Source organism: Pleurodeles waltl, chromosome 3_1, assembly GCF_031143425.1.
Source record: "Pleurodeles waltl isolate 20211129_DDA chromosome 3_1, aPleWal1.hap1.20221129, whole genome shotgun sequence".
Taxonomy (NCBI): domain Eukaryota; kingdom Metazoa; phylum Chordata; class Amphibia; order Caudata; family Salamandridae; genus Pleurodeles; species Pleurodeles waltl.
The window spans coordinates 1,691,748,486-1,691,764,141 of record NC_090440.1 but is presented as its reverse complement, the minus strand read 5'-3'; the positions used below and the strand labels follow the sequence as shown (position 1 = coordinate 1,691,764,141).

Below are 15,656 nucleotides of genomic sequence, written 5' to 3'. Positions count from 1 at the left end.
TAAAATGCAATATATAATATCATGTCAAAGCCAATAGGCAGAAAGTAATGGCTAATGCCATGTCAAAGCCAATAGGCAGAATACAGAATGTAATGACTAATGCAATGTCAAAGCCCTTAGGCGGCTAAACTGAATACAGAAAGTAATGGCTAATGCCATGTCAAAGCCCATAGGCGGCTCAACTGAACAAAACATACCATGTGCTACTGGTGAACATTGAGCAACTAATATGCGCAGTGGTGAAACACAAAGTCATTGGTCAAAACAAACTCCATCAAATGGCAGTACAGACGCTCTCATATTCCCCTTGTAACATGCATACTTACAGGCATTGCCCCTATTCCGTAGTATAAATTTCAAGGTCGGGAGGATTAAGAATTCAGGAGAGTTGTGAAATGTGAAGCTGGCTGCTGGAGGTTAGTCATTGGGCAAGTCATTGGGCAAGGAAAATGTAGTTCCTAAACCTGTTAAATAGTTTAGGGCTCCTTTCACTTGCAGGTACCATTGAAAGGCAAAGGGTATATATCAAGTTAAAGGTCCATTTGTCATTTTTCACTAGGGAGTTTTAGGGACCTTTGTGTTCCACATGTTAGCACACATGTTAGCAGCTTTTTTGCCCATTGGATACTTAAGTGTGACAATATAGGCTGTTGGTGAAACATTTGACAAATAGACCCCTAAATTTCTGTCAATCGGTCCATGAGAAGCTAGGAAATCAAGCTGCCACAGGCCTCGAAAAATCATTAAAATGTTACTAGACCTGCAGGTCGAGTAACTTAAATAATCTACTTCGCCTAACTGTAATTTACTTGACCCCTAAATGGGTCTCAAACTGTGTGATCCCAGGCAAATAGTTTACAGTCGCCTTTTTCTTCATTCTCACATATTATTGCACCTTCAAATATGTGAGCTCAGCATTTCTGCAGTATAAAAAAACCTCTTTTGTTTAATTAAGTAGACTAAGGTTTGCTGCATGCATCACACAAATCTAGCCTATATACCCATGACGTCTTGCCCACATAACCTAGGACTTCTTTTAGTTTACTAATAAAAGTGCCATCAGGGCAGGAGTGTTTCTCAGTTTGTTTAAACACTCACTTTATATTATTAAACTGTGATGTGGTAGCATATTGTGATCTACACACAGTTAATTTTCAAGAAACATCCGAACACCTTTCCACTAGCTTGGAGCTTTACTGATAAAACCTTATAGTGTATTAACAATCTGCGAAAATTGGCTATCAGAAAACAAATCCTTTGCACATCAACACAAAAAGTATTCTGATTTGTTTTCATCCTAATACGATATTTTTTTCATCACACAGAAATACAAAAAATGGGCTTCACAACTACTGAAATATATTTTGAAATGTTTGTACAGTTGACCTGGTCATTTAAATGTTATGTGTTAGGAAAAACCTGACATCCTGTATCCTTTTATTTTACAATCTTAAAATCTGAACAGCAGGTCACACAGTTCACCTTACAAAGTCCTGGAACTCTGCGGTCAGAGGGAAAATTAATTGTAAGACAAACTGACTTTTGACCTCTGGCTATGAACCCAGGGCAAATGTGATATAAGAACAGTATTTAAAGGCATCTTTTCGCGCCCTACACTCTCTGACTGAACAGAACACCTTTTCTTTGTCAACTCGCCAGAAATGTTGAGTAAGTCCTACAAATAGTTTGACCTGATCATATATGACTCGCCATCGTAAGTGGTCGAGTAGATTTTTGGAGCCCTGCCTCAGCTCAGGAAGTGAACCATGTCTAACTTCAGTTCCAGTGCTAGACTTTAGGTGGATGCGTATGAATACAAGATTGTGGATATTTCCATATACTGTGGTAACATACTTCGCTGCACTTGGGATAATGAGTTTTATGAAAGATTTACTCATAGCTTCACCGGGGAATGCCTACAATTGTGGAAGTCATCCTACTTTTTTGAAAGTTCAAATACTTCTAAGTTTTGGGTGAAAAATACTTTTATTTTTAAAAAAGAATACGTTAATATATGTTATGCCAGGCCTAAGCCTTCCATGTGCGACCTGGTGTATTCTTAAGTATACTTATACTCTGGAAGGAAGCGATTTCATTTGTTGATTGCAGTGTCCTTTAAAAATTCTTGCTCGCTAGTGGTCAGTTCTGCCTTTTTCACCCTCCTTTTTCTGTTTCAGCGCAGTGACCAAGTACTGTATTGTTCCACTTTGGTTTCTTTAGCTGATGCTGTGACGGACTATTTTTGACATTTCTATGGTGCTCCCGTTTAACTGTGCAGTATTTTACACTGGTAGCTGCCTGTGTTTTATTGCAGCAGTATTCCGTTTCTCCCACATCTTCCCATGTCGCTGACATTTGTTTTGGCTTTATTCCAATGCTGTCCTCGTACGACTCCTAAAATAAGCATATTTCACTAAGGAAACACCATATAGGGCTCCTAAAATAAGCTTATTTTTACTAAGAAAACACCATATGCCCTTGCATCACATCACAGAGTCTCTCTCTCCAGGGCTCCTCCCTTCCTGCACTCATGACATCGTACCCAGGGCATTGCTTATCTTTATTGGGGGTCATACATCTTCTCAGGCTGCTCTGCTAACTTCATTAGAGCTTTGTTGAAATGTAAGGCAAAAATGCTCATTTCCTTTTTACCTTCTCTTCTTGTCTCTTTTCCTTGTTTCAATTGTCATCGTTATTATTTCTGTACCACTTTAAAATGTTGCTCTTTAGAATTTGTAATTGTGATTTTGTTTACTAATAAAATGAAAAAGGTTTGAGCTAAATAGAAGTAAACACCAGCTAGCAATGGAAAAGTCCGTTCAGAGAAACCGGGCTAGGTTAGAACAGGTCTCAGAATATTTAACCTTAAAATAGTCATTACAAAGACAGGTTGCTGCCTGCTCATCTGCCTTCCTGGTCGAGGCACTCAGAATAAAGGAAGTCAGGCTCTTTCACTAAGTCCCCCTTCCCTCCTTGCGTATGGCTGGCTCAAGTAGAAGTGTGGCGCTGGTCCTTTCCAGAAACAAGCAGATTTTCCGGTTCTCCGTGGTAAGACCTGTTCTGTCCACTCACTCCCCGTATTATTTAACACAAAGGTCTTGGCTGCACATTTGTAGTAGACGTGCAGCTTTCTTGGCATCTTTGTGCTTGGTGCCACCCAAAGCCAATATGACGTGGATGTGATCATTCAAACGCATGCTCTGTTACTTTTTAGCTTGTTTTTTTTCCTGTTGGCAGGGCATGCCTTCTCCATCACAGGCTTGTCACGTGCAGCCTGCCTCAGGTGGTCGGAGCATGGCTGCAGTGTCAACCCACGAGAACACAGGCACACTTGTGTTTGTGCAGTTATTGCACCTGCTCCTGAGTTCTGTCACTGAGCATGTTTTAAAAAGTGGTTAGGTTGCACTCTCCAAACATAGCATTCGTAGGTTTCAAATGCGTGCATACGTAATGTGCCTACTGTATATTTTGGGAATGAGTCTTCAAACTCATTGGACCTGCAGACTGATTTCTGCTAACTGTTTTGACTATTGCCCTAGCAGTTGTGAAAGGGGAGCATCTTTGCAGCGGCTCCATCATTAAGGCAGCTGGCAGCAAACGCTGCGCCATAACATCCTTCATCACCCCTTCCGCTCCTGTACTGTCGCTCATCACAGTAGTGCTGTCTTGTGCTGAAAGTAAGCCAGTACAGCAGAAATCACCCTCACTGTTCACCTGACAGCCAACAATAATATTTCTTCAATTTGAGTTTTATAACCCATCTTGTCACCCTCATTGCACGGATTGAATCGGAGTGAAGTCGGAGGATAGTCCAGTCTGACAAACGTGCCTAAATATTACCAAATATCACTATCAGATTGAAGAGTTCTCAGAGAGAAAAGTGCTGGTGACAACAATGAATGTTATGAATTTCGTCAAAGTCGTAAAAAATCATATAATTAAATTATTTTATATTCAACATATGATGTAGACTGCGCAGATCAGTGAAAGTTAATGTTAATGTCGTACCAGTAAATAAATGAAACGTGTATCTGTGATATGCGGGTATGTATTGTTCCTGCACAAGAGACTTGTACAAGTCAGAGATTTCCTAACAAAGACCCCACTTGGGGCGGTTCAGCTGGTTTATGACACAAGCAAGGACCAACCAATCACCACTTGAAGTAGGAATCAACACATAAGAAGATGCGAAGCAAGACAGGTGTCAAGTCCTCTACACCATAAACCGTATTGTGACACTTCAGTGTACAGTGAGAGCATGTGAATAGCGCAAGTGTGACACCTAGCATTAAGTAGCCAGATGTATGTAGTTTTAGCTGTGTGATTACCAAAAAGCAAATTTAGCGATTTTGTATTGGTAATCACAAATACCTATGTAATAACATATCTTTGACACATTTTGCGATTACCAGTGGGTCGCAAATTGACCTACCGTTTTAATATTCATGAGGTAGGTTTCACTTTGTGGCCCATTTGGAATTGAAAAAATATCACAGGGATAGTGACCTGCTGGGGCCAGCACACCACCATGTCTTTGATTGCTTTTAAATAAAGCAATTTTTAGGGTCAAGCGCGGAAGCACTTTCGCCTGTTGTAATCTCTCTGTGGGCTTTTAACCACGCCCACTCTTGCTATTCATTCTTTTTTTTGCTTGTCTTAAATGCTTCATTTTTCTTGGTGCATTTTGTGAAATGTCCCTCCTTTCTGTGCTGAGTTCCCTCCCAGGCGATTTCACTAAGTGAACATTTTTGTTTGCCATGACACTACGTCACGCTTCCTCTTGTTACAGCGTGTGATGGCCCCTCCTCCGGTTTCAGTTTGCCTTCCACCCCAGCTATGATCCTTTCTAGACATTCATGCAGGGAGCCAATAATTCTTGCGCTCACACTCATGGCGGCCGTGGCGCTTTGAATTGACTTGCTTCTGTCAACTGATTTACTTTTCATTTTCAATTCATGTGGCAAGAAAAGTCCAGTTAGGTATTTACAACGCCAATGTCTCTAACTCGAGCAAACGCGAGACCCATTGCATTGTAAATGCTTGTTTTTAATCCTGATAACAAAATAGATGGGAAAGAGTCAGTGGGATGTCCAAGGGTTTCTATTACAAGGAACCTAAAAAGAGATTTGGAAGCCATTTAGCTCCTCAAGGTGCATTCTGAGAGATGTGAGCATATGGCCAATTTTCCTATGTATACCGCAGTTTCTGCTTCATTTACATCTATAATACTCAAGGCCTCCACACGAAGGAAGAGGAGATCCTGCGAAGGACATGATATGACATAAGAGGTTGAAGTTTCAATATGCATATTTCACCACTAGGCCAGCTCGCAGCAAAGAGGGAATAGGACATGCAGTGTAACTGCAACACACTGCCATGGAGATCTTCTTCAGCTTCTGCAGTGCTGGTTGTAGATGGACAGATTTATTGCCTGAGGCAATAAAGTATTACATTTTCATTTACCATTATCATCCACTAGTTACCACTGCCTACACAAAACTTCTTTTAGGGTTTCCGTTTATAGACTCAAAATCTGAGGTATCCACAGTAACAGTAATCTGTTCTTCAGCTTTGTGTGGATGTTAACATATATTTGCCACTCTGCATTGGAAGTTATATTGGAAAATGACACATTGATTTTGCGACCTTGCTTACAGTCTGTTCAGAGAGGCCCAGGCTGCTTAGCGTAAACTAAGAAACTGGATGCTTCAGTGTTATAGGTATAGCGAAAGGTAGACCACAAGTTTACCTGTGTATGAATTGTCTCAGTGGCATATTTGGTAATTTGTTGATTTGAGGACAGCCAAAAGCAGCCTATTTATGTGGTGTCTCAATAATGTCACAATTTTCTCTTGGTACAGGGAGTTATGATGGACAGGAGGACGCACTACAAAGCGCCTTGCTTCGAAGGAAAGATCTACTGCAGAAACTGCGAGTAAGTAATGTTATGCACACCAGGGGGATATTAGAGTCAAAGACATTGTGGTTCTTATGTGGGAGTAAAATATATTGTTCTTATTATTAATGCTGCAAGGGAGTGGTTTGACTCTTGAACCTCACGCTCAAGAGAGTTTTACCCATTTTGAAAAGATTTCTCTCTCTTTCTGTCATTCTTTTCCTTTCATTCTCTTGAGTTTTGTCTCTCAGACATAAGTTTTTCCAACTCCATGAGTGTTTTCCCTCTCAAACCGAGCAGGGGTAACTCTCTGAAACTCAGAAGAATTTTTCTTCTTACAGGTCAGAGAATCTTTCTCCTCATACTTAGAGGAGTCTGTCTCACTCATGAAGGCACTTCCTTTGACACCGGAGAGATTCCTATTGCATGCTCAGGAGAGTTGCCTGACACACTAAAGACTTCTCTGTCACACATTTGGATAGTTTACACGAAGAATTGTTCTCCCATGTCACACTTGAGCGAGCCCACACTTGTCACAACTAGAAGACATTGGCAGTTTGATAATAACCAAAATGTTTGAGAATATGCCAGAGGAAATGGTCTCATTATTGCCCCTGTACAGGAACAACACATGCTGGAAGAGCTCTCTAGGCCACACACTTGGGAGGGATCTCGGCGGAAAAACTATAGGATGGATCCCATTGTACAGGCTCCCCCAATCCAAGTCTATCATCCGCCGCCGCCGCCACCTCCTGCAGAGCCACCAAGAATCATACAGCAGCAAGTGAGTCAAGTCTTGGAAAACACCCATGAGGGACAGAAACAAGTTTGTGAGTGTCTGTGAATGTATGAGAGTGTGTGTGTGCTTGTGAGCATGAACGGGTTTAGTACTCCATGTTAAAGAAGAGGACATGTTGTGTGGGAGTACAAAAACTAAATGAGTCTGTAGGTTACCTTTATGTTGACCCAATATCCGGGTCTGTGAGTGTCCGACTTAATGTGAACCTGATTAAGCTGCTCCTTGCATTAATGATGAAGAGCTGATTGTTTATAGAGATGTTGTGCTAGTATGGAACCAATCAGAGTGATATCACCCACATCTTGTTTGTTGTTTTTCTCTTGTCTCTTGTAGTGGCCATCACAGCAGCCAGCCACCATTATTCAACAGCTACCTCCACAACAGCCACTGATCACGCAGATCCCTGCTCCACAAGCTTTTCCACCACAGCGCTCTGGAAGCATCAAAGAAGGTCAGTGCTCTGATGTGCTCCTTTCTGCCATGGTACCTCTAGTGCTTCCTCCCCTGTGCCCTGTAAACAACAAGGAATGTGAGACTTCCAATGGGCCTGCTGGTCTCTCACATACCCCCACCCTACAAGCATTTGTTCTACTTTGTTCCAGGGGCATCAGGAATGTGAGTGCTCCACGTGACCATTTCACTTACTTACATACCACCTGCTCTGGAGGCATTTTATTTTACTTTATGTTTTATTTTTCAATAATAAACAGCATGGACAGTGGCATTATACAAACATAGTGTCCGAACAGTGACAGAGAAAACTGATACATGATCTGCAATTTCAACTTAACATACAATAAGTATTGCTCTGATTTTACCCCTAGCATCTAACGACCTAAATCTATTACAGTCCTCCGTGTGTGATCACAAGGAGATCAGTCTTCTTTCATGTCAATTATAATCTCATTAATGACATCCCATTTCTATTCATCCATCAGATTGCCTCCATCCCTCAGATTAGCTTGCATTGCCATTGCCACATCAGACCGTTTCTCACATTTACGTATCAAAATCTTTACTCTGTACATCTCCCCTCTTCATTCAATCTTTATTGTAAGTTGCTGCCAAATAAGACCGGAACAGAGCCTATGTGTCCCCAGTTTGTGATGTCAAGGGAAGTAGCATTGCATGCATATTTTCCTAGCATTGTAGTACACCATATATTTATGCCAGTCTGCAGTGATGCGTCGAGGGCCTCTTCGACAGCTTATGACAACCCTTCTATTGCCAGCAGCAAGGTCAGGGTCACAGAAGCAGATAGTTCCTTAACATATCACAGAAGTGCCATCTCCGCCATTGGCTCTGCTTTTGCATTAGTCATGCCAACGCAGCATTACAAATCTGCTGCCAGAATTCCTGAATCCCTTGGGTATTGTCCCTGCCAGATGTATGAGATGTGCGTTGTCACGGCGACATCTTGGACACTCTATCCACATCCAGGCTAAATAATTTTAATTTGCCCAGTATATAACACAGACTGTGCAGGTATTTATAGTGTATCAATCAATGTCTGTTGTACAGTGAAATGTCTTTGGTCTGTGTACAACAATATTGCTATTGGTTGTTGGCCATCTCTATTCTTGGGCTCATGTTTGCTGTCATCTAGCCGAGATATCCCTCATCTGTCTAATGTTCATCATAGTACGTATAAGCGAGGTGTGATGTGTGTGGGTGTTGCTAACATCATGAAAAGCTACAGCACACTGAATGTATTGGTTGATGTGGAAAGAAAAACGCTTTCCTAAAAAAATATCCCTAAAGCTATGATATAAAAAAAGTCTAGTGTAGTAGTAGTGTCACACAGCAATCTGAACTGGAAAGTGCTAAACACATGCCGTTCAGATAAAAACACAAAACCCAGGTGGGGTTTCTGGTCTAATGGTTTATTCAGAGGACCCTTCAAAGCATTGCCACCCCTTTCTCCACCGCTACTTGTTACACTGACATGACTGTATTATACCTGTAGGCCGCAAACGGAGCCTGTGCTATCAAGAAGTCCATCTCCCTGTCAGGGTTCACATATCCCTTGCTGAATTGCAGTGTCATTATGGCCAAGCTCGACCGCAGCTGTCCACCTGCCCAAATCAGTCTCATTAGTATCACAGCTATTTTCTTTAAAAAGATTCCGGCCAAGGGCTTCGAGTTGTTAATAAACGAATAGACCAGTTTGGGCAGCAGAACCATTTTAATGAGAACAACCCTATTGCTTAGCAATAGGGTGTCGTTTATTCATTTACTACCTATGACTTGCACCCTAGAAACTACAGGCTTATATTATTAGTATTATGTTTTCCTCTGTGCTTAGTTACACCCACAGGCGTTTTCTTGCTATTATAATGGATATTCAGTGCCTGGTTTACTGGAGGTCGGAGTCATTGGGATTGTCTTCGTATTATCCCAGTTTATGCTCCAGCCCAACAAACCTCCTACATGAACAATCTCTTTAATAATGGCGGAGAGGTTGTGGTACAGCTCCCGTACGTACATATCATCAGTGTACACTAATATTAACAAGCATTTACAATGCATCGGGTCTCGCGTTTGCTCGTGTTAGAGCCGATCGCGTTGTAAACTCCTAACCCGACTTTTCACCTATCGGTCAAAAGTGCATTTATGCACGTAACCTGAAAAAGTGAAATCAAGTAGGTAAAGCACTCGACATCTGCCACGCGAGATCGGGCTCGTAAATTAGTTTAAAAAAAAGTCCACGAGCCCAATGGAAAACAGCGAGCCTTGCATGTTTTCTGTACTTGGTCGCTGCGCTCGAGGAGGGCTTGCCACCGGAATAGGCATGACATATGCGTGCCTTCGACCTATGAAAGCAAGCCGATTTAATTAGGGAAGCCCACGAACCAATAAAAAGCACTGACGTGAAGTTGACAGGGCTCGAAGCCCTTTTCTAAATACAAAAGAGTCTCCCTGCTATAGGCATGCGCGAGCGCGTGCAAAGCATGCTCGACCCTAAAAATCGCCAGCCTCCCATCTGTAACCTAGGGAAATGTGAATTTCCATCATTTGCTTTTCCATAATTACACAAAATTTCTGGAAAATTATATGAAATTATGCATAATCACGTGAAATGAAAATATGGGATCTAGCACTAGATTTTGGCGCAAAATGCATCCCTGTGATCATTTTGAATGCAAAACCACATTTTGCTCTAAAACAATTGGGCAAAAAACAGAAGTACCACGAATGACTGCGGATTGCATGCTGGTCATTAGTGCAGTTTCCATGCAACAATTTTGCGTTATGTGGCGTGACATAATGGAGTAATTTGGGGAATTTTGCACATGAAACGTAACATAAAATTCTTGAAATTGCATTGGTCTAATTGAAAATTCGCCTGGGCCTACTGTAAATCCCTCTGTGAGAGGTTTTCCCACAGAGCGCCCACCAGTGGCTCCACGGCTAAAGCAAATACAAGTGAAGACGGCTACAAGCCCTGTCTTGTACCCTTTGCAGTGTCTTTTTGGGGCAGGCATTGATCTGCATGTGGCCTCTCGGAGCCCTGCATAGCACAGAGAGCCACCCTATCCCACACCTGTTTTTCGTTATGTTCTAAACACGAAAGTTCATTCCAGCGAATCGAATCCGTTCTCCTCATCCAACAGGGATGCCACCACCATAAATTCAGGGTCAGTCTGGTGAAGAGGTTTGAAACATATGCTGAGATTATTACCATTCAGGTGTAAAACTGGCTTGATGCGATAGAACCAGTCTGTTCGTGTAAGGCTGCAGCCTCAAGGCAATTCTTTGGCTAATAATTTGGTGTCCATATTTATAAGCAGCAAAGGGCAAGAAGAGGAGCATTTAGTTATCTGTTCACTTGTCTTTAATATACCACTGATCGTCATATTCATTACCCTGGGCAACAAAATGCCCCTTTCCCTTGCATCTTCAGACATAGCCAGTAGATGAGGCATCAGCAAAACACTGTGGGGGTCATTCTGACCCCGGCAGTCTAAGACCGCTGGGGCCAGGGTCGGCGGGAGCACCGCCGACAGGCCGGCGGTGCCCCGCAGGGCATTCTGACCGCGGCGGTTCGGCCGCGGTCAGAAGAGGCAAACCGGCGGTCTCCCGCCGGTTTACCGCTGCCCTTAGAATCCCCCATGGCGGCGCAGCTTGCTGCGCCGCCATGGGGGATTCTGACACCCCCTACCGCCATCCTGTTCCTGGCGGTTCGCCCGCCAGGAACAGGATGGCGGTAGGGGGTGCCGCGGGGCCCCTGGGGGCCCCTGCCGTGCCCATGCCAATGGCATGGGCACGGCAGGGGCCCCCGTAAGAGGGCCCCGAAAAGTATTTCAGTGTCTGCTAAGCAGACACTGAAATACGCGACGGGTGCAACTGCACCTGTCGCACCCCTGCAACTACGCCGGCTCAATTCTGAGCCGGCGTCCTCGTTGCAGGGGCATTTCCTCTGGGCCGGCGGGCGCTCTTTTGGAGAGCGCCCGCCGGCCCAGAGGAAATGTCTGAATGTCCGCCGCGGTCTTTTGACCGTGGTGCGGTCATTCAGCGGCGGTACCCTGGCGGACGGCCCCCGCCGTCCGCCAGGGTCAGAATGAGGCCCTGTATTCTTTGTAAATCCCTTCCCCGTGGAGACTTACACTCTGTCACGGATTTGATTGCCTCCCTTACCTCAGTCTCGGGGACGGTCTGCATTCCCACGAGTGACCCCCCAGCCACATTATCGTGGTCGTGGCTTTCGCTAGGTAGTTATTATTTTGCAGCCTCATTTGTCTGCACCTGAGGCGTGTAGGGTTTTGTATAATACCCCTGAAAGCCACTGTGATGGCTGGAGTGCACCTACATACTTCCCCATTTTCTTCTTCTATTTCTAGTACCTCCTAAGGGGCCTAAGTTAGATGTATCGAACTAACTATTGTTCCACTGTGTCTGGCTTACTCCATACTGCCAAGCCATCACATACTTAATTAGAAACTAAACTTTCCTGTCCTATTTCAGAAAATCCAGAAGTGTCTTATTCAATTTTCCAAGTAATTCCTCTTTTAGGTTCCTAAGTTCCTTCTCCAGCATGCCTAGTGTGCTTCGAATAACCTCAAATACTCCTGCTTTTTTCGCGACACATATGGCCCTGATTTAAGCGTTAAAGGCCCTCCAGATAGTGCCAGTATTACTCCTCTATCCCAGGTTCCTTTGAAACTTTTCTCTAGTGATCTGGCCTATTGCCTCCCTGAATACTATATCTCTCAGCACATCATTAGGAAAGCACCATTCTCTTTCACCCATGTACAGGCATCCCGCATGAGGAGTAAATAGTCTATTTGGGATTCGGCGTCAATTGATTTATGTTATTATGTTATTTCTTGGCTTCTACCCATAGACTGTGTTTAAGTCCCCTCAATACAATAGTATATAGAGTCAATCCTCATACATTTATTGATTGTCCCTTTGCTAAAACTTGTGATGTCTGTATTGGGACCGTACGTGTTAATAAGTGTTACATGCTGGCTGTGTAAATTCCCCTGTACAATAAAAATTCTGCCATTAGTATCAGTCTCATTTCGGGTTAGTGAAAATCCCACATCTTTCTTAATCAGCGTTGTCATAGATTGTGATTTGCATCAAGAATAATTCCTATGTGTACCCCAGCTTCTTGAAAAGCGTCCCTCCGTTTCAGGTGTCAGCCAGCTGTTATGTCGTACAGTGCTTAATTTGTGCTTGTTGTTTCCTGCCTCAAGCATTTGCTGCGAGCAAAAGACACATATGGGAAAGACGGAGGAAGAGAAAAACGAAAAAGCGTCACAAAGGGAGAAAGAAGACAGCTGCAAGAGTGAGCTGAAGGGGCAGGGAGGGAGTGTAAATGGGTTGAAGAGGCCCGAGATGGCTTCAGGATTACGCCGCCTCATTATTCCGTGCTCCCACATTTAATTGCAGCAGCCGCGTGTTTAAGAGGAGGGCTTTGAGCACCGGCACGTTTTTATTTACAAATTAAGCACTGATGTCGTGTCTGTCCAAGTATGCCGGCACTTGTCTTTCTTTCCTAGAGTTATTAAAGCCTCTTATGTTCCATGTCAGCATTCGAAGTTCGGTTTATTCATCGTCTGTTGTCGTATCAGGGCATTTAAGACCATGTTTGACATACTGATCTGTGCTTGGTGTTGTAGTCTGGTGCTGAGTATCCTGTCCATCGGAGCTGTGTCTAATCTGTATGGCTACCCCTGCTCCCCTCAAGATTCCCTCCCCCACCCACACCGATCTCCCAAACCTCCGTGAGAATTCCTGCATGCAGATTCAAAATTATAATGAAATTAACAACAAAGCACAAATGACGCTACCCGCAAACCATCATGATATAGTGTGACTTGCGCTTGTGCCACCCAGGCTCCACTCTGCCTATAACCAACCCGTAGACCTGACATTTACCTGCTTTGTGTTATCCAAAAATCCTTATTTGCTACCAACAGGGACTCACTCAAGCACTCTTTCAAAGCCATTCTTCTAATACAAATTATATCTAGGTTACTTTACCATTTCAGTAATGCAGGTTTTAAAACCCTTACTTAGCGCTCTAAGAATATTTCATTTCAGAAATGTTGTAGTTTTACTCTCTTATCATGCAGTCCCATCCTTCAGGGATGAAGGTCTCATCTCCAAATATTGAAGGGACGTCAAAACGAGCGCAAACTAAAGTTACAATCTGAAAAGCAATGAACCACAGAACATGTTGCCAAGCACAGGGCTGAGTTCCTAAGACGACTAATTAGGGCTCTACCTTCCATACCTGGAAATGACCCCAACCCAGGAGGTGTGCACATGAAAATCACTAACAGTGGTCTGACGTTACTTTCTTAGGCTCTGTCCAGTCCCTCCAGCCCCCCTGGATCTGTCAGCTGAATCCTGAAACGTGCCAGTGTCCAGCCCACAGTCTCTCTTTATTGCATCCCATCTCCTGTGTCTCATAGGGAGCCAGTGTCTGCTGCAAAGCCACCTTTATGTTGTTTGCCAGGGTCCGCCGCTATGTTCTCTTATCTTTGTTTTACGGCGTCTGTTCCACTAGCTGTGACGTGTGTGCTAGTTTCAAGTGGAGGGGGGCAGCACACTCCTCATGGGCCTCACAAAATACGAATGTCCGCAAAAAAATCACTTATGTCTTCAATGTCAGTTGTCAATGTCAGTCACTCGCCTCTGGCGGCCTGCATCTTTTCTACTAGCTGTATAGCGTGTGCTTTTACCACGTGTCCTACACAGCCCGTCGCCTTATACAGACTATTATTCCTACAATAGGGTGTTTTTTTACAGGTTTTTACAGGTTTTCTTCAATCCTAGCTGTGCTAATGTTGTCTATTCCTTCCTCCCACCTCTGGTCGACCTACGTTTCCCTTTTCCGGGCTCTGCTGCCCTCCCTGTCTAGAGATGGCAGCCTGGTGCCTATCATGCCTACTCATTGGGTCTTTGTGAATCATGACAATTCTAGCAGTTGGCTTTTTCTTATCTCCATAGTTGATTCTGCAGGCCCAACGCTACGTTCAGCACCCAGGACCCGTCAGGTAGGCCGCTTGCCTTCCCCACGGTCCCCTCTGATGCCTCCACTGCCTCAGACGTCCTTTCAAATATATGATGGTGCTTCATTTCACACCCTTTCAGATCCTGGCTCTGATAGGGCCGGAATAAAGCAGGTTTTGTCGGATGATGACAGGTTTCTTGTCAGGGCTTTGGAGTCATTCTGTGGAGCAGCCATTTTGGTCATTGGCTCTCTGGGCCCCCATCCGGAGGCATTTTTCCGCATTACCACTCAGGGTGCATTAAATAAGGCAAGTGCCTCATTAAGCTTTTTGGTGCCCCACACAGGTCCCTTTTCCTCTGGCACAATTGACACATTTCTTTATAAGTATCAAGTTGGTTAATGAGCCAATGCCAATGGAGTATTTAGTGTCAACATCTCCAGCCTACTAAAAGCAGGAGAACGTAGTGTTTGATTGGGCCAGCTAGAAGCTTTAAGAGGACTTCTCTAGGGGAACGCTATTTACACATTTAAAACTACTAACTCATTACTAGATGCCAACTGGCCCCAGATCATGTCTGAAACCTTCCACCAATGCTGATGGTTTAGCCAAAATCACTGCATTCCGGGATGGTTTTGTCAGATCACACAACGTTAAATATAGAATGATAAGTCCCAGAATGCTGTTAGGTAAAAACCAGAATCAGCTTAAGTTGGCATACATGAAATGGGGCAACTTGGCAGCAGTGCCCGCCCCAAAACTGTTTATCATAAGACAGGCATGGCTTGCAATGAGAAAGACAACATTAGTTTGTGGAATGTAGATGGCCTTTGTAGATCGTGTGCTCAGGTGTCAACTCCTAACCTAGGTAGTTCTTTCGACTGACAGCAAGTGGGAATAATCATGTAGAAACGTCATACTCATCCGCACAATAAAGTTGTAACATATTTTAAGTGACAGCAACTATTATAAAAATGTGCTATTCCATAACACTTATATGAATAAAAAACATATACAGTTATTAACACGTGAGCAAAGCCAACACAGAAGAATTTTCTTATCTCACTTCATGCTTTGCCGCCGACCCCGTGATGAGTTTTACCACCAGCGGCAGGACGCAGGACGGTTCGGGCCATGCAGCAATATAATCTATCCTCCATGCGAAATCTCATTGATGGCAAGAGTTACAGTACAGCCTTTTAGAGCTATTAAGTTGGCAATCATTCTCAATGACCCAGTGTATAAATCCTAGCTCCGTACTCTGCTGAAGTGGCTCTATAACAGTTTGAATCAGATGTTCAGTATCCATTTATGACTAGCTCACATCCCAATGCGTTGTTCCCCCAGGAAATGAACTTTGGTTGACTAGGGGAAATCAAATTCCAATAATATGTATTGCTTGCTTTGAAAACCCTTGTCTGGGACTTTTCTACCAAAAGCCAAACATTAAACATGCTCCAGCAAAAGCAGAACATTTTCACATTTGCACACCCAT

At 43.6% G+C, this 15,656-nt stretch overlaps 1 protein-coding gene across 1 annotated transcript in view; it reads left to right on the top strand.

Moving 5' to 3' along the window:
• Positions 1 to 15,656, top strand: part of C3_1H21orf58 (chromosome 3_1 C21orf58 homolog) — a 103,893-nt gene that overhangs the window by 54,182 nt on the left and 34,055 nt on the right. Inside the window, exons 3-5 of the mRNA XM_069225494.1 lie at positions 5,862 to 5,935; positions 6,519 to 6,680; positions 7,029 to 7,146. Coding sequence (XP_069081595.1) covers positions 5,862 to 5,935; positions 6,519 to 6,680; positions 7,029 to 7,146 — 354 coding nt within the window. The remainder of the gene's footprint in view (positions 1 to 5,861; positions 5,936 to 6,518; positions 6,681 to 7,028; positions 7,147 to 15,656) is intronic.